The sequence below is a fragment of the Leuciscus leuciscus genome (genome assembly GCF_965113295.1).
Source record: "Leuciscus leuciscus genome assembly, chromosome: 17".
NCBI lineage: Eukaryota > Metazoa > Chordata > Actinopteri > Cypriniformes > Leuciscidae > Leuciscus > Leuciscus leuciscus.
The window spans coordinates 4,547,790-4,568,783 of record NC_138741.1 but is presented as its reverse complement, the minus strand read 5'-3'; the positions used below and the strand labels follow the sequence as shown (position 1 = coordinate 4,568,783).

The following is a 20,994-nucleotide window of genomic DNA, read 5'->3' as shown; positions in this document are numbered from 1 at the left end:
CCCACCGAGGTACGTACCGAACCGTGACTTCTGTGTACCGTTTACACCCCTATTATGTACCATTAACCCTAAGTATGAGGAATGGTAATAGTGCAAGTACCAAAACAATCAAATGCTTCAAGACTGACTCACCTCTCCCAGTTTGGACCAGTTAAAGGATTTGAGTGGTTGTGAAGGTTGGGGGATGCTCTTTGTCTGCAGACTGGTTGTGGAACTAATGGAAGGAGGTCCAGGAGGAGGCAGAATCCCCGAAAAGATTGGCGGGGCTCCGGGTGGGGGTGGTGGACCCCCCGGGGGAGGTGGAGGAGGTGGTGGTGGGGGGCTGGAGAAAGCAATAGGTGGAGGAGGGGGAGGAGGAGGGAAGCCACCCATCATCATAGGTGGTGGAGGCGGAGCCATTGGACTCCCAGGGAGCAGAGGAGGAGCAGGAAAAGGAACGTCACTCTAAAAGATAATCAAATCATATGAATAAAATGTTAGACAAATTTTCTGAAAAAAAGTATAAACAATCACACCTAACTCATGCTTAACCAACTCCTCAAGCATCTCTAACTAAACAACATAAGAAGCAACGTCAACATGGAAGTTCTAATGTTAATGTGCAACGGCTATACTTACAAATGCATTCAACACACTAGAAGGAAGTAACAGATGGTGAACTCACTGAAATGTCGCTAATGCGGGAGGACAGGTCTAATACTTGCTCCCTGGCAGAGCGCAACTCCACTCCTTCCTTCTGCAGTTTGTCCTTCATCTTGTTGAGTGTCTTCATCATATCCTCCTTCTCTTGTGTCTTGGTTTCACACTCCCTTTCTTTCCTCTCCAGCCGAGCCACCAGCTCTACATGCTCTAAAAAACAGACATGCATTATCGTTACATAAGTTAACTCAGGCTCAGCTATGCAAGTCAGTGTTGCACTGTTACCTTTTCTGAACTTTTCTGCTTGGTCTCGCCACTGTTTGACTTCATTCTCATTGACAAGCCTGTAGACGGAAAAAAAAACTAGTGTAATTATGTTGCACTCAAATGCATAGGGTTATAAATTTCATTTAGCCCACACTTACCTCAGCCATTTATCAGTTTTAACTGCTTCTTGTTATTTATCAACGGTGTTAGCAAAAGTGGAAGCCAATATTAAAGACCCCATGAGAGCAAAATTGGAGTTTTCTGTGTTTAATAAATGTCTGCTAGCTTTAATGATGTCTATATCCAAGTGTAGTCATAAAGTTTTAGCAGATCAAACAGACAGATTAATCTTCTGTGTATATAATATTTTTCCCATTAAAATACTCTCAAGAATGAGAATGTCCCCTCACCCTTTATTATATATACCACCTTCTTTCAGTAGTAATAGGAAGTGCCAAATTATGGTTCGTCAGTTTCCTTTCCAAACCATCAACTGGTTACGAAGCAAGTGGTTAGAATTGATTAATTTTGAAGTTGTCTTCATTGGTTGCATCCATGGTACAAACTGTCAAGTATGGTTTTGCTATGTGGTTTGTAGTTTGGTTGTAACACAGATGACAACACACCAAAGAAAACTGTTCGTCAAACCATTTCATGGGATCTTTAAACCAAAGGAGCCACTGTTAAACCAAAGCAATGACGTACAGTTGGGGAAGATTTCTTTAACAAAACATTTGATAAAACAAAACTTTTTTTTATATATACATAAAAGGTATTAGTTTAGTTTGGTTGTGAATCTTATTGTAAGTGGATACTGTTGGAGGTTTATGTGAGGATCAGGATTTAGTAAAGAAATCTAAAGTGACACCTTGACATGCGCTGCTTTCCATAGCTACAGAAGGAGAGAAGTGAAACAGATACACATGTACTGCCAGTACTGGACAAAGGGAATGAAAGATATACATGACTAACACGAAAATTGGAAAAAGTAGAATGATAAAGTTGCAGTTTCCACATAAGCCGGCAACATATAATGGATTTATTGCACTTTACTTATTTAAGAAGGTTTTGACCTCAAAAAACAATTTTGATTCTTTTGTAGGCAGACTGACATTGTTGGGGTATAACCATAAATTGCTAGCTACAAGCCAACACTGGAAATTGAAACTTTCATTATTTTAGCTTTTCTTTTGGGACAACTTGTTCTTAAACTGGTTAAAGAAACATAATAGCCCAAGAGATACACATTATGGGTGAGCATGAGAGGATAAAATCATGTTTGCTAGTAGTATGCATGACTAACATTAGCCAAGGTTTCCTTATTCTTTCTCTTTCCAATGTCACCTTTAACCTCTTCTGGCACACTGGTGGAAATAGTCAACTTGATAACTAGCAAATTTGAGGACCAGGCACTAAGGAGCAAAGATGCCAAGAAAGGAGCAAAGAATGCTTGTCCTGCGATAGTAAAATGTGTGGAAAGCTGGGTGAAAGATGGCGAGAAAATACTTTTTTTTTTTTTTTTGTCCAGAGAACTGTTGGACACTTGTGGTAAGCAGATGGCTGGAAATTCAATACATATTGGACACATTAATGACAGATTTACCAGTGTTGATTACTGTAGTCTTCCTTTAAAATTTCCCAATGGTTTAAAGTTGTTTGTTACCAACTTCCATTTTGGTTTACAGTTTCATGATGCATTAACAGCATTATCATCTTCCAGCATGTTAACAGTATCAGATCGCAGCAGTGTGACAAAATATAGCTTTGGTTCATTGAGCACAAAACATGCGGGCAGTGAGATACAGCAGGGAGAACACTGACATTCAAGTACCTTATCGAGCCTCCTGGCTTCAAAAATATTACACCACACAAGTGAACTCAAAGTTATGATTAACTTTTCATGATCAGGATTATTAAAGAGCATAATGTGTGCAATCTGGATGGTTAAAACCATGTGCACAATGTGTTTTGAATTGAAAGCGTTATGAATTGAGCACTTACATTCTAATGATGTTCCTAACGTTGAAATTGTCCAGGGGTGAAACATCTGGATTTTCTCCCTTCTCATCTTGTAGAACAATTTGCTGAAGGATCCGGTCTAAAAGTTGCCATTGCTGTATGCTGCCAGCACCACGTTTATCTGAAAACATTTTACAAGTGTCATAGACATGCTTCCACTGCTTTTCACACTATTAAAAAATGACCAAAAAAAGTTATATAATTTTTCCATGTTTTTAGGATATGTAACATGGTAATTAAATGGTGTTCTTAGAGCATGTAAATATCATGATACATGAATATGATAATTTTTCAGTACCATGGCATATATCAAAGTACTACAGTATTATCTGTATTACACTTCACTATGGTACAACAACAGTACTGCTTTTTCATGTTTTAATTATGGGCAAGTCCTTAACAATATCATTTCGGCACTGAATTCTGTGTATGTTTTTCTTGAACAGAACAAGCAATACATTGTCATGACTATAGGCTAACCAAATAATTTCATGTGATTCATAATTCTATTTAAGTAGGTGTTTATAGAGCTAATAGCTACACTTAACAATTATGTGGGGCAGTTAAATATTAGAAAAATTATAAATCTACACTCTGATAAAAATTCCAGGCAATTAATTAGCGTCACACAGAGCAATTAACTGAGAAATGATAAAACCCTGGCTTTAGACCAGCTTAGGATGACAGTGATTTATATGCAAGCATTATGTGTGTGTGTGTGCGCGCAAAAATTTGTTGTGGAATGCTGGGAAGGGAGGAAGTAGCTAAATAAAGAGAAAATCATACAAAAAAAACGCAAACATATTTCCAAACCTACAACCTAAGCTGCCAACCGAGACAGCATTGTAAGGCATCACAGGCATGCTCCAAACATGATGGGTGTTTAAAAAAGAAATCGTTCCACACAAAATTGTGCTACTTTCTAATATACCTCATTTTCAAATTCTATAGCAGCATAAAATTTATCCTTCATGAATAAGGCAAGCCTAATGTTTTCCCCCAAGATTACACACAGAGTGGAGAAAAAGTAAAGTACCCAAATATGGCATGTGTGTAGACAGCAGATACTGAGGGAGCTCACAAGGTTTGGGAAGAGAAGGGAGATTAATAGTGAAGATCATTAGCTACGTTTATTAAATCTACATAAATGGTGGAGTGTGCTTGTGTAGGGAGAGGGATGTTTTGAATGGTTTATGTGGAAGAGTTCAGGTCCTCACATGGCATTTGGAGGCAGTGCTGTAAGACAGATAGAAGGTGAGGGTAGGCATCTGTCAGGCTCAATTTCTTCTTGATCAGCTCAAACATCTGGCCAGCACTCTTGGTGTCCACGTGTGTCTGAACACAAAAAGTCCATTCATTTTCTCAATTGGAACACAAATGAGTCTTGTAAACAAATCTAAAAAAATCATGCTGTTCTGTACATAATAAGCACTCTTTAAGGACATGATATGGCAGAAGACTTGTATAAAAAAAAGATCTCACAATGTCAAAGCGTTTGGCCAGTTCTGACTCATCCTCATTCCGCACCATTTCGAAGAAATCCAGATGTCTGAAACACACACACACATGACCTTTCTGTTAGCAACAATGGGCTAATGCAGTGGTGTCGAACTCAGTTTCTGGAGGGCCACAGACCTGCAGAATTTAGCTTAATTAATCACACCTGATCCAGCTAATCAAACCCTTCACTGGCAGTTTAGTTAGGAACGGGGCACGGTTCGCATGAAAAATTGCTAATGTGAACGCTGTCATGCGGACCCAGGTGCGCACTGGCTTACCGAAACTACCTGGAGGAGGTGGTCTGAGTTCGGTTGCTCCCGAACCGTGCCGCGGTTCGCGTAAATGTGAGGGTGCTTTCACACTGGCAGTTTAGTTAGGAACGGGGCACGGTTCGCATGAAAGATAGCTAATGTGAACACTGTCATGTGGACCCGGGTGCGCACTGGGGTACCGAACCCGAGACTACCTGAAGGAGGTGGTCTCAGTTCGGTTGCACTCGAACCGTGCCGCGGTTTCAGGAACTTTTTTCAGGAAGTTAAGTAACTTGCGCATGAGTTTTAGCTTATTATGATGTATTTAGTTAAATAAAACACATGTAAGGGATGACAGTGTTGATGATTTACCTTGGATGTGAGCGAGAGTGAGCCTGCAGTGTATTCGCGCATAGCGTGTGGAATCAGGGCAACAAATTAATGGAAATCCACTGTCTCCTCAAGAGTGCGTTTGCAATCAGCAAAAAGCCAAACGCGACACACAGTAAACCTGTGTTGTTCACTCAGCTGCGCATAATAGCACCAAATTAATAAAAACACATAATATATTGAATCGCGTTCTGTTTTCTATCATGCGCCGTGCACGTTTACGATGACGTAATATGCACGCAAACGCACCAGGGTTTGATAGAATCAAGTTGAGTGTGAAACCAGACCAACGCTTGTTGATTGTTCCCGGCGCCCACCGCAGCAAACCAGCCCAGTGTGAAAGCACCCTTATTTGAAACCTACGGGTATGTTTGCCGGAGCAGGGTTGAAACTAAACTTTCCAGGATCAGAGTTTGACACTCATGGGCTAATGCATATATTGATTGTTAGCTAGGAAATGAGCTCAATTTTATCTAGTGTTCTTACCTGTCAAGCGTGACATTATCATGTGTTCTCAGCTTCTCGATGACTGGCTGAATTCCTAACATCAGAAACTCATACCTAAGATGAAGGCGGAACTCTAGACTGTCCTTTGAGAGAAACAGGGAGAATAATTGTTAAAGTCATCATGAAATCAAAATGAACCATTCTTATTTTTTAATGGAATATTGGGAGTATTTATTATAAAAGACTCATCCGTGCACATCGCTTTTTTTTTCATTCATGTGCCCTCGTAATCTTTAATCATAATAGCTTCCAATCCATCTTTCAACGACATCTACTGTTCTCTGATTTTGTGTCAGGATAACCTGTCAGTGACAACCGGTCAGGTGACACACTTTATGTGCAGTTGCGGTCTTGTGGACTTACAATGGCCACTCCAGCGGTGTCCCAATTGTCATTTTAGGTTTCAGCCCTTTGCGGCCGACTTCTACGTGACAGTCAAAGTGGCGTTATGTCAAGAAAGTGTGGATTCAAAGGAAGATTGCGAGGGCTTAGGTTTCCATTTGGGACAGGGCCTCACTCACATGAGATTGCAGCAACAGAAAATGACAACGATTCAATTAATTCCAACTGGAAAAAATCAAGTCCCGCCCAACTTTTTTTTTTTCTTGTTCAAGAAACCATTGAACTGGATATACAGGGGTTGGACAATGAAACTGAAAGTCTGGCCAATATAGTGTTGAAGGTTTCTCATCTATATATGCATGGCCTGGCGGCCCATCTTCACTAATTTCGACTGCAACTGTCGACTCGAAGAAGAAGCTGTCTGAAAGGGATGCCCAACACACCGCAGAATTAAATGCACACCTTGACTCTTCTGTTTTCACCAAAACTGTTCATTGGAAGCTCCACAGGGTCAATATTGATGGTCGGGTTGTTATAGCCAAACCGTTGGTCACTCGTGCAAGTGCCAAATATTGGTTTTCAGCAGAAATATTGGGCTGTGGACAAAGTGGATTTGTGGAGCATGTATTGTTCCACAATTTTCTTTCCCACATCCAAGAGAATTACAGTGTGTAGAAGCCCCAAGGAAGCTTACCACCTGGACTGTTGCGTGCCCAGAGTAAAGCATGGGGATCTGTGATGGTTTAGGCTGCAATATCATGGCATTCCCAAGGCCAACTACTTGTGCTACATGTTGTGGAAAAGCGAGTCAGGAAACACACATTCCCTCTTACACCTGATGTTTTAATCCGTCTCTTTTGTCCGCTTTCAACCACTTCTTTCCGGATTTCTTCAAGGGGAGGGTCTATGGGCGGGTAAATATATGGACTTTTTCAGATCTTTCGATCTAATGGACAAAGTAAGCTCATGAAATTTACATATGAACGCACCCCGGAGACAACGGAAAAACACATGGAGAGCAGCAGCTCTGACAGCCGCAAGACCGTTTGTGTGCGTCTGCGTGTTAGAAATCAGGAATGGTGAGAGAACATTGTGCTTGGTATGTTTATCGTCTTCAAACCAAACTTGGGTCTCCAGCCGACAAAGATGAACTCCCATCTGGCTAGCGTGCTTCCCATAACGTTCACACATTAGGTCAGAAGGCGGAGAGTAGACGGTCTTTTGTGCCTGTCTGAACGCATTCGACCACATGAGCGTCTACACTATGAAAGCAGTCTGTTCAAATGTATTTTCATCTACCTCTGGAAGTAGTTGAAAGTGGACAAGCTCAAAAATGTTTAGACCCCATTTACACCTGTATTTAGCGTCATCCAGTTGTGAGCCGATCATCTTAATACCAGGTGTAAACAGGGCCATAATGACCTTCAGCAAGAGGAATGGCTCAAAATCCCTCTGGCCACTGTGCAGGACTCGTATCTATCATTCCTAAGACGGCTGCAAACGGGCCCCAACACCATACTAATAAATAATTGTGGTCTAAAACCAGATGTTTCAGTTTCATTGTCCAACCACTGTACCTCACAATAGGGAAGAAAGGACTCTCACACCTTATGCTGGCTTTAATAGCCATACTGTACCAATTACAAAATTCTATATATATATATACACACGCAGACACACACACACACACACACATCTGAACACCATGCAAACTGTTCTGTTTTCTGCTGACCTCTCCAACCCCAGCGTTCAGCATAGCGTTGATGAATGACATGATGGCCGTCTTCAGATTTACTTCGTCCCTGTAGCGTCCTGAGCTTCTGTCCAGCTCGTTCAAGAGAGACTGAGTAACAAATACAAAGATATCTAATTAAATACAAATTAATCTAATTAAAATGGTTTTTTTTCCACCAAATATTCGTTTTTTGTTCTAGAATAGCATTGTTAGCTTAGTAAGCTAAGCTAGGAGTAAACATTACTGTGAATGTTAGATGCACTTCACCTTAAAATCACTCTTTGTGTGATGTGTGTTGGTGACTATGTAATGTGAAAGTTGCCTATGTAATGTGTTTTAATACAATTCACATGAGTTTCCATGGAGTTTAGGATGCTGCATCCGTAGACAAGCAAGCTGATGTGAAAATGCTGACTGATGAACAGTAAAGATCTTTTGTTTAATTGTTTTCCATCTGGGGTGTTTATGGATGGTCGATTTATGCTTTTATATTTAATGGGTAATGGCTGGTGGGAATGTTATTTCTCTGGAATGGGTTTCTAATGTCTGCTAATGTTGCTTATTGTGTCAAGTGTGTTCAGAGAGCTGTTGGGTCACTAGAAACCAGACATGCTTAACCGGCTAATGTTTCAAACACAGACTAAACACACAGTAAAGACAAATCGCTCTACATATGTTTAAGCTGCATTAGATAAGGCCTCCACGAATGTGTTTTTCTTCTTCTCTGTGGTTAAAATGACTGTGTCTCCCCATGGGGTATGTTAAGAAATGCAGACAATACCCCCCCCCCACAAGTACTGAAATGTCTACAAAGACTACACTAATTCCTGCCCACAATTTGACACACTTCTATTTCTGATATTTCTTATTTTTTCCGATTGAACAGATTAAAATCCTAGAAAATGTATTAACTCTTTCTCCGCCAGCGTTTTTTGAAAAAGTTGCCAGCCACTGCCAGCATTTTTGATCATTTTCAAGAAAATGTCTTCCAATGGCGGGGAAAGAGTTGATAAAACTATAAGCCACAAAAGAGGTGAGCATTACTGACTTAACCAGTTACTGTAAGAATGTCGGAAAATATCTATAATGCATGACCTTGAGTGCTCCTATAAAATGTTGGCAACAGCAATATGATATAAAATGGTTAAATAATTTAATAATCAAACCCTTCCACACTAGCATAACAGCAGACTTATAGTTCAACATTCAACATGACAATCTATGATAACACTCAATGAATGGTGCAACACTTAACAAATTGGACTGATGTGTGATCACATGTGTACGCATATGAATTATTTTACATATCCAGACAGATTATAGAGCTGGAATTGCCCAAACAAGATTACAGTTGTTTGATTCTGTTACAAAACTCTCATTTAAGGCAACATTACCTGGAAGCGAGTCCTCTCTGCAGCATACTTCTGGTAGTGTGCCATGGCCTGTAGCACTTTCTTATGCCCATCGGGCACCAAGCAAACAGCGCCCAGGATCTCCAACACAGCCACTTTGGTCTTGATGTTGTCCTGGCGGAGGCTCTGGGAGATAGTGTTGATGCTCATGGGGTGGGCCAGTACATGGGCTCGGCCCTGGGAGTTGTTCATCAAGGCTTTGATGCAGCCGATGATGGAGGTATGTATGCGGCTCTCTGAGGTTTCGAAGTCCATGCTCCTCAGGAAGTTCAGAAGACACGTCAAGCCATCCAACTCTATGAAGCGCGTCACAAACCTGAAGGGAGAGACACCAAGGGTTTGTGAGGTTATTTTTTCCAGTGCCTAGAATGTTAGGAAACGTAACTATCATTGCCACACTGCCCTAAAAACATTAACAACACAATGATCCAACAAAACCAGCCAAAAAGTTGGTATTTGTTGGGGCAGTGCCTTTAGAACAGGGCCAAAACTATGAAAATCCCTTTGAGATCCCATGGTCATTGGCTTTTACCCAAGGAGAATAACATATATTGACACACAAAATTATATAAATATAATTCAGTGCCATTTGGATGTAAATGATCCAAGGACATGAGGGACTATCTTTAAAGCATCGCTTGTGAAAACATTCTGATCTGCAGAAGTCTTGGATAAAATCCCAGATGGCTTCTGTATATACTCAGCTGCGTAAATAAACAAGTCAACCATGAAAACCCTTCAGTGTGGAATGGGCATGTATCTTCACATTCATCATGTTGAGCTAAACCCAGGACTCATTAATCAGGTTCATTAAGGTCATACATGTCACTACCCCCTCCTTAAGAGTGGCCGATCAAGGGTTAAAAAGATAGTTCACTCAAAAATGAAAATTCTGTCATTAATTACAAACCCTCATGTCATTTCAAACCCATAAGTAATTCATTAATCTTCAGAACACTAATGAAGATCTTTTAATGAAATCACATCGTGGAGTCAAATGGATTACCTTTCTGGCGCTTGAGAGTGCCAGTTGTGTAGCTGTCAATGGAGGGACACGAAGCTCTCCGATTTCATCAAAAAGATCGTCATTTGTGTTTGGAAGATGAATGAAAGTCTTACAGGTTTGAAACAACACGAGGGTGAGTAATTAATGACAGAATTTTCACTGTTGGGTGAACAAATCCTTTAATGCTTACAGAGACTTTATGTCATCACCACTATTTGCTATAAACAGAGTTTCTACCAAATCAACTTAGGTGACTCACATTGCATGTTAACCAAACACTAGGGTGCAGCACGGTTGTGCCCTAATGGAAGACGATACTGACAACAGAGGGAGATGGAGGGGGGGTTGAGGGGCAGCAGTGCTCCTGTAATCATAATAGATGCATTGACTTCACAAAGCTTGCCAAGTTCAAGCCACAGCATGGATTTCTTAGCACCCGCTGGCAACGGAAAAACATGCATCGCCATCCAACTGGAGTAAATCAGTCCGTTATTATCCCATATAGTGTGGCTCTGTATTTCCTGCAACCGCGATCTAACATTAGCAGACGTGGCTCACCTGGCCATGGCTCAGCGATCTTCTGGGCGACCTGTAATCTTGAAAATTTCCGGGAGCGATGTACACATGAGATCATAGCTGGCCCATGGTCGTTTGGCTTCTCCTCACTTCTACTGCCTGGATTAGACCCTTATCTAATTTCAACATCAAATCTATGCAAAGTGTTCATGGACCGTTTCATGGTCTAGCCGTAGCCGTATTTTGATACTCCAGCTTTCTTACAGTATATAGGAGCTTGTCATAAACATGTTCACTTATATGTAAACACTTATATAAACATTTATATGTCACCTTATTGCAGAATCAATGTACTTCTATGTTTTTTTTGTGTTCTAAATAACTTTGAGTACTAAGTAAAAAGCACGGTATATACAGTATGAATATGCTATTTAGTACCATGGTATTATGATCTGATTCAACTCTTGCCCCACAGAACTGCTACAGTATGGCTCCCCACAGTCAGACGTGATGTTTGGATTTACATGAATCTGTTAATGTGATTCTCTCAGAGATCATTCAAGCACAAAAGCACGCTTTCATTATTTACGCATAATGAAAAACCTGATGATGCCATTGCCCGTTTCATTGTTCTTTCTTTTCATGATTCTAGTTTTAAATTTCATATGAACTTTTATTTATATTATTCCAATGTGGAAAGTATTCTCTTCTGAACTGAAACTCCTATTCAGCCAAGAAACTCACATTCCGGAACAGGTTTTGAATTATACATCCATGGTGGCAAGCAAGGCTGCTTACATAAAAAAGTTTGGGCGCTAAGTCTTAAGAAGTGTGATCTGTTCTGATGCTTTTACTTGAATATTCGGTCTCAACTTTTGTGGAACAGTATCCTTTGCCTAACAAAAAAACATGTTTGTTTACTAAGGTGCTGTTTTTGGATTCCTTAAAGAGCTGGTTCCAGTCCCACATCTGATAATCACATTATAAACACAGTCTCATGACCTTGTCATCATTGGCGTTTCCTTCTGCTGTGAAGGTGCAGATGCCAGTGAAGCAGGACTTACTGCTTCCAAGGGTTTCAGCTAAACTTGTAAGCCACAATAGATGCCTTTTATGGTCTTTTAAAAAACAAACAAACAAACAAACATTTTAGGTTGTAGAAAGTGTCAGGGGCAACAACTGGGACACTACAAATCAAATATGCTTTTTTTAATATACACAATATACGCCGTTTTTAATATACGCCGTTTCGAAACATGGTCCAGGTGTGTCACCGGAGCCTGAGACCCCTTGACTGCTGAAGGTACTAGCACATGTGTTCTCCTTATTTTTTAAACTCTTAGAATGGAAAGATGTCACATGAAACACTAGATCTGGTTGTTTAAAAGGTTAAAGCTATTCAGGGTGATTTAACTGGTCTTAAAAAGCGATTGTAAAGACTTTAGTGATCATTTGGGAAAGTCATAACATGAGCAGTAAAATGAAGCCAGCTGAGCTTTGATAAAGAGCTGTCTGACTTGTTCACAGTCACACTCAGCCAGACTAAACGTGAACAAAATCGTGCATGTGTGCAGTATTGCATATCAGTTACCGTTGACCTGGCAGGAAAGAGCAGCTGGGAGTGTGTAAATTACACTGGAAGCCGAGCATGTGGGGGGCACAGGTGGGGTAGCACATTGTCCCATTAAGCCATGGCCAACACAAGCAGTGCCTGAAGCTACCTCTCCTGCACTTTACTCTATTTTCCTTCAGTCACTGACGCTCACTGGATCTAGCTACTACACTTCACACAGCACGGGGAGAAAAACACAAACCCGTCCAAACGCTTAAAGCATGCGGGGTATCATTTCCTTGGAGGCATTTGACAAATGTGAAAACACAGAGGTTGAGTTCAATATATTTGAACCTCTTTGAGGTCATCAGTATTTTGAAGCCTAATAGGGGGGGAGAAGAGATCGCTGTTATTGAGACCCTATTGACAATTCCTCCTTAGAATAATAGGGCAGCTTTGTCCAAACATCAGGGAAAACATTCCTTAAACAAAAGATGGACATACTTTCCAGTGACCTAAACTGAACCGCAGCGTGTTTGTCTACTTCGAGTCAGAGTGCATCATATTTTCCATGTCGAAACAAATTGAAAGATTTTAATCATTCCCTTAAAACCACAGAAAAAAAAATACCTCAGTAATTCAGAGGGTCAATAAACATGTTGCCTCCATCTCCCTCACCGACTTGACACATACTCTTGCCGATCTGAGCCCATCATTGTGGTGGTGAGAGATTTGGGTTGCTTAGGAGGATGTTGCGAAACCTCTCTCGCTTCGGAGTGACATTTTGTGTGGGTTGACCAGCAGTGTGAAGACAGAGGCCTTGTGTCGTGGCTGCACAGTTTATATTAAAAATACCAAATTAAGAAAGGCTTGTCATCTGCACGCCCTTCCAGAATGTGGACTAAAAAAGAGAGAGGGTGGAGCACATGAAACTTGAAGACAGTATCCAAAAAAAGGAGGACCTTCTTGCTGACAGTGCTACCCATTGAGCCACCCTAGATGAGGAAAGTGTTCTAGAATCAGAAAATTAACAATCAAATTGAATATCTTAAATGCAGCTTTTGGCTACATCCCAATTCGGATAATATCTGTACTATACAGTATATATATAGTCAAGTCAAGTCAAGTCATCTTCATTTATATAGCGCTTTTAACAATGTAGATTGTTCCAAAGCGGCTTTACATTGATAATAGGAAATTAAAGTAACAGAGATTGTCTTGGGTTTATAGCAGCTCTAGAATAAAGTTATTGTCCAGCTAAAGTTAGTTTTAGATATAGTATATATATATATATACTAAATGTGACTATTTTTCAGGACCATTTAACCTTTTCAAATAATGTCCATGAATTTTTGTGTGTGTGTGTGTGTGTGTGTGTGTGTGTGTTCACATAGCAAGTGCCAAAACCATTACCAATTTTGGTCTGTTCCTCGAAGTAGTAAAGACATAAAACTCCTGAACCCATTTAAGGGTAATAATTTAATTATATGTCCAACAAATAAAAAACATATATAACACAGATAAACAAATGATAAAGGTTTGCTTGCTTCAATCCCTTTCTACAAAAACATGTTTTGTAAACGATATGATCACAGATCATATACTTAGATGTGCTGTGTTTGACAGAAACCTGGCTAAAACCAGATGATTATTACTTTAAATGAGTCCACCCACCAAGATTACTCTTATAAACATGAGGCTCATCTGAAAGGCATTTCTCAGGGGTCTGGTTTCAAGTTTAATTCTTTTGAAGTGGTGGTTCTTTATATAAGAATTTGCTTATATAGACTTTATCAAAGAATTAGCTGATTTTCTATCTGAGTTAGTACTGGCTACAGATAAAGTCTTAATTGTTGGTGACGTTCTAAACTCTATGCTAAACTCATTGCCGTATCATACTTTACAGTACTGCGCTGTCAGAGCCAAAACATCATAATGGCACATTTATTTTCCTGCTTCCAGTGTTAACAAGGGGCGGCAGATTGTTTGCACTGAATAATGAGTGGTTCTCAGTAGGCTAACCGTCGAAGACAGCAAGTGTATAGAGGAACACTGCTGGATCATTAATCAATGATAAACTTAGACACGCAGAATAGTGTAAACATGCATTAGCACAGACACTGGCATGTCTTTTTCTTCCCTGTGTTGATGTATTTCTATTGAAACAGGGCTAGAATTTTTGGTCACACTTTAGATCAGGGTCCGTTTCTCACTATTAACTATGACTTTTGCCTCAAAATACTCTTAATTACTGCTTAGTAATAGTTATTAAGTTACAGTAGTTGTTAAGTTTAGGTATTGGGTAGGATTAAGGGATGTGGTCAAGCAGAATAAGGCTTTATAATAAACAGCTAAAATCATAGTAATATGCATGTTAATAAGCAACTAGTTAACAGTGAGAATTGGACCCTAAACTGGGTCCGAATTTTTTATACATTTTTATTGTTTTAAAAAATAGCCTTTAGTTTACATCACAGTTTGAGAAACACTGCAATGAAACACTTTGTACATAAAATTGTGTTTGAATTTCTCCACCAACAACTTCTACGCAATCAGACCTGCCAAAATAAGGGATTAAATAAGGGCTAAAAAACAATTAATATTCAGAGAAGCTGACATTATTTCTACTAAGTCGTTACCTACAGTAAAGCTACAGTATTTAAGAGTATTTATTACACATACTTGTGTTGATGATGCAAATATAACTCAGTCCAGAAACCAAATAATACTCAAAAGAGACAATGTGCACTAATTTTGATTAGATTGAGAACATTTCAATAGATATTTGAGGAGATCCAAACCAGAAAATTATTTGACGAAAGTAACCAGTTTTGACCAAAGTAATCTTCTTCTACCTGATGTGACTCAGATCGGCAAAGACAGCGTTCAACTCTCTTTACTACTGTGAGTTACTGAACATCAGATTGCTGTAAGAAATCTGTTTTTCAAAAAGGCTGTAATTATTCTTCACAGAAAAGCAGTGGGCAGTGTGTGCACCGCTTTCTATACAAGCTAGTTACTGTATGACTGCTGTGGATGTTACGTCATCTAATTGTGGCACTGGTTGGATTTTTTAATGGTCTAAAATGACTCTTAAAGCAATAACTGATTATTATAAATCTGCAACTGCAAAAATAGCATTACTGAAATAAAGATCACACAGAATGTATGAAAAGGAAGTTATGCTAGTTTTTAAAAAGCACTCAGACGGGCTTGTAAACCCTTTTCTGGCCCATCAGAACACCACAGCCAATGAATGTGCTGAGTTGGAAGTTTTGTGAATTTGCTTTTTCTTTAAAGAACTGTAGGTATTCGACACATTTTACTACACTAAATTGGATATTCAATATTTTAATTTCCTTCTGCTCAATTAAAGTAATCCCTGCACTGGCATTAAGGAGGTAAAAAAAAAAGTCAAAGCAACCATTAGCGGATTACATCCAAGGCACGACTCACTGCTCTCAAAGAACTCGTCATAAATTCATGAATTACAACTATTTATAGACAAAAACTTGTTAAATCACTTTTTAAACCAAGACCAAAAAAACAAAAAACAAACATCTAACATGATAAAACTGACCACAAAATATAGACATAGTCCAGACGGTCCCTCATATATGGCAATGTGAGAGCGGTGACTCTTGAGAGAACTCAACAGTTCAGTCCCTGTGGTGTGAAGCAGAGCGGGACCGAGAGCCGTGGAGCGTGTGACACACCGGCCTCGAGTCTCCCTGAGGAATACTGCAGGGATATAAGGAGGAGTGGTGACTGTGAGGGGTGACAGAGGACCAGGCCTGGGACATTACGTTGTTGGTTTATTATGTTATAGGCGGCAGTCGGCAGAAAGGCAGCTTGTTTCGCTTTGTTGTTTATGCTTTTATTTTACCGCTTCCTTCTTCCCTGAAATATAACAGTCCCATTAAAGTCATGTCTAGAGAACAGAGTCCTGCATGATTGGCAGCTCAGACTTTTTGCTTTGTGACTCAGAGAAGCAGCTCTGTTTCTGTTTGCCTGCAGTGATGAAAGAGACTCCAGACTCCCGGCCTAAATCTGAAACTTCTGTGTAAAAGATCAATCGTTTTCAAGGATTCAAATTTTTTTTGTTTTATTTAAGGATTCTGGCTGTTTTTATGTACAAGAGGGACCAGTACAGAAGACTGGATGCAGTCAAGTAGTAGTTTCCATCCAAAGTTGCTAATTTAACTTATGCCCAAAATTGGGAATCGCATAAAACATTTGCAAATAATTTCCATCCAGTGAGTCGAAGAAAACAAAATCGTAATTTCCTGATAATAAAATTAGGAGAAGCCACTATTATTCTCCATTTATATGATTCCATTAGGTTCACTTTTTAAAAAATATGACATTTCCTTAGCCTGGATGCCAGCCGAACTTAGCCCCGCCCACAACATTTTTTGGTCGGGAAGTTCGGTCTGGACTCGTTCCGTTGAGGAGCTATTATGCCCGAACAAAAATTGTTCGGACCAATCAAATTGTCAGGGCGGGCTTTATACGATGATGGACAGATGAGCAACGTAACGTAATCATCCACGTCACCAACGAGCGCTTGGGTTGAATTCGTTTACAACACAGATGACTGCCGCTGGAGAATTGTTATTTCACGAGTTCACACTTACAAATAAGTCAGATAGAATAAATGCATATTTGGCGTGCTGTTTGAGGAGAGGCTCCGGGTTCGGTATTCGGCCCGAACCCAAAGTGCTCCCCCCGTATTCCAGGCTGTGGAAGAACAGGCCGAGAGTGAGTGGAGGGATGCTGACAACTGTCATGGAATGTTAGGTGAGTTGACAAGGTGAGTTGACAAAGTGAATAAATATATGCTTCCTCTCATGCTGATAGTGTAGACCAGACGGTCATTGTTTGATGACAAGTTGATTGGATTGATTATTTGAACGTGCTCCTCTCGAACTTTGTTTATAAAACATTATGTGTAGATTCCGCCATCGCGTCTGTTATAGAAGATATCGACAGCGCATTCATTTTAAAAGAGGAACAGAGAACCACGATCAAGGCATTTGTCGATCGGAAACATGAATGAAAAACATACATCACTTACTCCGTTGCTCTGATTGGTTATAGGTCTATCCAATTGAGTGCAGAGGCATTTTTCCTGGTTCGGTTGAAACACTCCCCATAATCAAAGCTCAATGGAGCAGTATCAGACTCACATTCTGACTAGAATCTGAGTATGACGACGTCAGGCTAACATTTCCTATCATTGCTACGCAAATTTATGTGCCCCTAAAACAAGATAAAAATGATCTAGATTCTCTACTAGCTTGCCTAGCTGATTTAAAGGCCTGGATGGCTGTGAATCTTTTAAATTTAAACGAAAATAAGACAGAGATCGTTGTATTTGGTATTCAAATTTTAGGCTAGGCACTCTTTCACAATACGCAAAACCTTGTGTAAAAAACCTGAGAGTCCATTTGAACAGTGCCTTGAAGTCTGATATACTATTCAGTTCTGTGGTCAAATCTATTTTTTGTTGTCTTTTAAGAACTTTGAGAGGGCTATTCACGTCCTCATTACTTCAAGGCTTGATTACTGTAACGCACTCTATATATGGATAAATCAAGCTACTCTCTCTAGACTTCAAGTGTTTTAAAATGCAGCTGCTGACTGGGGTTAAGAAATATGAACATATCACACCCACGTTAATGTCATGGTTGCCGGGCAGCTATAGAATAGATTGTCCTCTTAATGGTTTATAAATCTGTAAATGGCTTAGCACCTTCTTACATCACCGATCTTTTATCAGAACATGACTCAGAGGGAGGTCTTTGAGATCCTCAAATCAGGGACTATTAGTGGTTCCAAGGACAAAATTAAAACTAGTGACCGGGCATTCGCAGTATCTGTGCCAAAACTGTGGAATAGTCTGCCGGTTAGTATTAGGACTGCAAGTACTGTAAGACATTTTTAATCAAAACTAAAGTCTTATTTGTTTGAAATAGCTTTTAATTGATTATACAATGTCATGTCATCTGTTATATTGTCTGTTATTTGCTATGTATGGCACATTGGTCAACAGTTGTTGTTGTTTTAGTGCTTTATAAATAAAGTGACATTGACATTGACACTGTATATAATAAATGATTTGCGCCTGAGAACATGCAGACGAAACTAAACTCATTTAGCTTTAACTGCAGAGCAATAAATCTGTCCTGTTAACTTGCTTTCGGAGGCAGATGCTGCTGTTTGGGAACACAGTCGTGTAAGACCGCTTTGACGACAGACTTTGCTCAGGCAAAACAGCATTTCAGATGATGGTCAAAAGGATCGTTCTGCTGGTTAATCCAATTATGCCATCCAATCTTGCAAAGTCACATGATTTTTTTTTTTATACACATCAAGGAATTTATTCAGTAAATGTGTTTCCATCACAGTTTATGCACATGTTTTGTTATTGGATTACATTTTTTTATCTGACTCAAAAGAGCGCATACGTTTTTATGTGCATTTTTAGAATTTATGTGCATCTTAGCAGTTTTTTTTTATGCGATATCCCAAAATGTGCATAAAAAATAGGTGGATGGAAACATAGCTAGTGACTGTTTCAGCTGAATGAATGATCCACAGCAATTGAGTGTGTTCAAACATAATGATCCGCCCACGCCAGACAGTCACAGACGAGTAGGGATGCAGTCAACATCCACTCCAATCCTCACAGATGGCAGGTACCCTGAGGCTTCTTGATCCGTGGATCCCACATAATCCAAGCCTAAATTAGTTGCCACATGGAAAACTGCCTGCTGAGAGCAGCGCTCTTAATTCAAGGTATTTACTCCTGACTCCTTGGACTGGAGAGCAGAATTATGAATTAACATAATGACAAGAATCACAGTTCTCTTACCTCATTGGCTGAGTGCGGAGGGCTGTCTTTAGGTCCTCTACCACCTTGTTTCTCATTTCCATTTCCTCTTCATCAAAGGCAAAAAGTGTCTGCATCTGAAATACAGGTGATTTTTGTCAAACTTTTACTTTGGTTTTCGACAACGACACTGATAAAAATCATAGCATAACAAGTATGCTTCAAAAAAGCTTCAAACAATTTCCAGTCCAACAACAACTTTATTTTAGCATGGTGATCATACATTGTTAGTATTCATACATTGTTAGTATTCATACATGAAAATTGTTAAAACTGTCAGAATACACAGATGTACAGCTTTGGGAAATTAGGATATTAAGATTAAACATCAATTAATTAGGCTTAGTTTAAGCTCTCATAGTTCAAGATCTCATTAACTTTAATTCCAAGTTCTGATGCTTCTGTACATCTGTGCATCATCGGCTTGGTAAAGCCTTATTTAGTTTGACTGTTCATAGTGATATATCCGTTCTGATCTCTGACAGTAACAATTTCAAATTGAGCGCAGAGGGAAAGCTCAGTTGCCCAATCGCATGTGACAGTGTTAACAGTGTTTTATGAATGGCTACTGGGAGCGAGTGCAATCTCAATGTGTCGACACAGCACTACTAAAATGAGCTCATCTAATAACTAAGAGCTACCAGATTCATCCCACAATTCAGCTGCACTCATCCACATAAAATGAAGTCATGGTGCAAAGTCAGACAGAATACATCAAAAAGTATAGATAAACAGAGATATATGCAAGTATATAAAAAATAAAAAATAAAATACCGGTAAAAAAACCAGCTCAAAGCCTTTATTGCTAAAGCATTAAGGAAATTAGCATTTTCATATTTAAATTCCAAAGCCGACTGGGACTTCACTGTATTATTTTCTGAAACCGAGACGAAAAGCAACAAACATCTGCAAAATCAGTAGACCTGTAAATAACGTGTGCTATCAGGGGAAGCTTTTACATCTGAAAGGCTGCTTAATAACATATTACAGTGCTATAAAGAACATAAGGTTGATTGCATTTTGGCAGTCTATTTTGCTACCATGAATCCACTGAAAAACTGCTAGTCTTGGGTGATGGTCACAAACAGTCAACACAGTGTTTTCTACACTGTTTTTTGCAGTGGTGGAACATTCTTGGCAGAATTCTCAGACATAATTTAGGTTTCCAAATTCTGTAGACTAATTCAAATGGATAACTTGTGGGCTTGTTGTGAGTCTTTTTGGTCATTTTAGTTTACATAACTGGTTGTGTTCTATGCGGAATGAGGAACACTGTCTAAATAATTGTCTTATTTAGTGAATTAATTTAGACTGCAAACTCAGGTACTATATAAGCCCATTGCCCAACACAAGACAAATGCCCGACAAATTACCAGCAGTAGATCAGAATCACTAGAATCATTAAACTCATCAAACTCAATGAAATCAGATGAAGCTTTGACTGCAGTGTGTCCAACCAAAACACACTGTTGTTATTTCTGTGTGTAGACAAAATGTAAGGGAAAAAAACTCACATTTTAGTAGCTAATCTCCATGTTATTCCACATGAACCTTAAACCATTAGAACTTTATCGAGGATAAGTTTTCCCCACTTCAACTGGTGTCAAAATCGGCTTTTATCACAAAGGGTGCAAATGTTTCTGTGCATGTAAGAAATGTAAAGGTAATAGAGTAAATACTTACAGCTGCCATGGAGTTGATGCGGTCTATGTAGTAATCAGGCCAACTGGTAGCAAGCTTGTTGGGGTCCTCTTGTTCCTAAGGCAAGAACACCAGAGAGAGTTATAATATAGTAGATTCCACATTGTATTCATTATCTAACTACGGGGGAGAAAAAAAACCAACAACTTGGCATTGCATTCCCCCCTCAGAGGATGTCTCTTACTTGTGTCAATATGAACCAGCCTATGATATAACTGAAATTGTTTATTCCCAAACAAGTAAAATGACTAGATCGGTGTTT

At 39.4% G+C, this 20,994-nt stretch overlaps 1 protein-coding gene across 3 annotated transcripts in view; it reads right to left on the bottom strand.

Annotated features, from left to right (window-relative positions):
- The window catches only part of daam2 (dishevelled associated activator of morphogenesis 2), a 105,173-nt gene that overhangs the window by 20,694 nt on the left and 63,485 nt on the right, over window positions 1-20,994 (bottom strand). For all 3 annotated transcript variants that reach the window (XM_082143743.1, XM_082143742.1, XM_082143744.1), the window contains exons 4-14: window positions 20,715-20,789; window positions 19,014-19,108; window positions 9,045-9,378; window positions 7,648-7,758; window positions 5,553-5,656; window positions 4,408-4,474; window positions 4,143-4,260; window positions 2,908-3,046; window positions 925-983; window positions 665-849; window positions 133-444 (exon numbers count right to left, since the gene is read on the bottom strand). In XM_082143743.1, coding sequence (XP_081999869.1) covers window positions 133-444; window positions 665-849; window positions 925-983; window positions 2,908-3,046; window positions 4,143-4,260; window positions 4,408-4,474; window positions 5,553-5,656; window positions 7,648-7,758; window positions 9,045-9,378; window positions 19,014-19,108; window positions 20,715-20,789 — 1,599 coding nt within the window. The remainder of the gene's footprint in view (window positions 1-132; window positions 445-664; window positions 850-924; window positions 984-2,907; window positions 3,047-4,142; window positions 4,261-4,407; window positions 4,475-5,552; window positions 5,657-7,647; window positions 7,759-9,044; window positions 9,379-19,013; window positions 19,109-20,714; window positions 20,790-20,994) is intronic.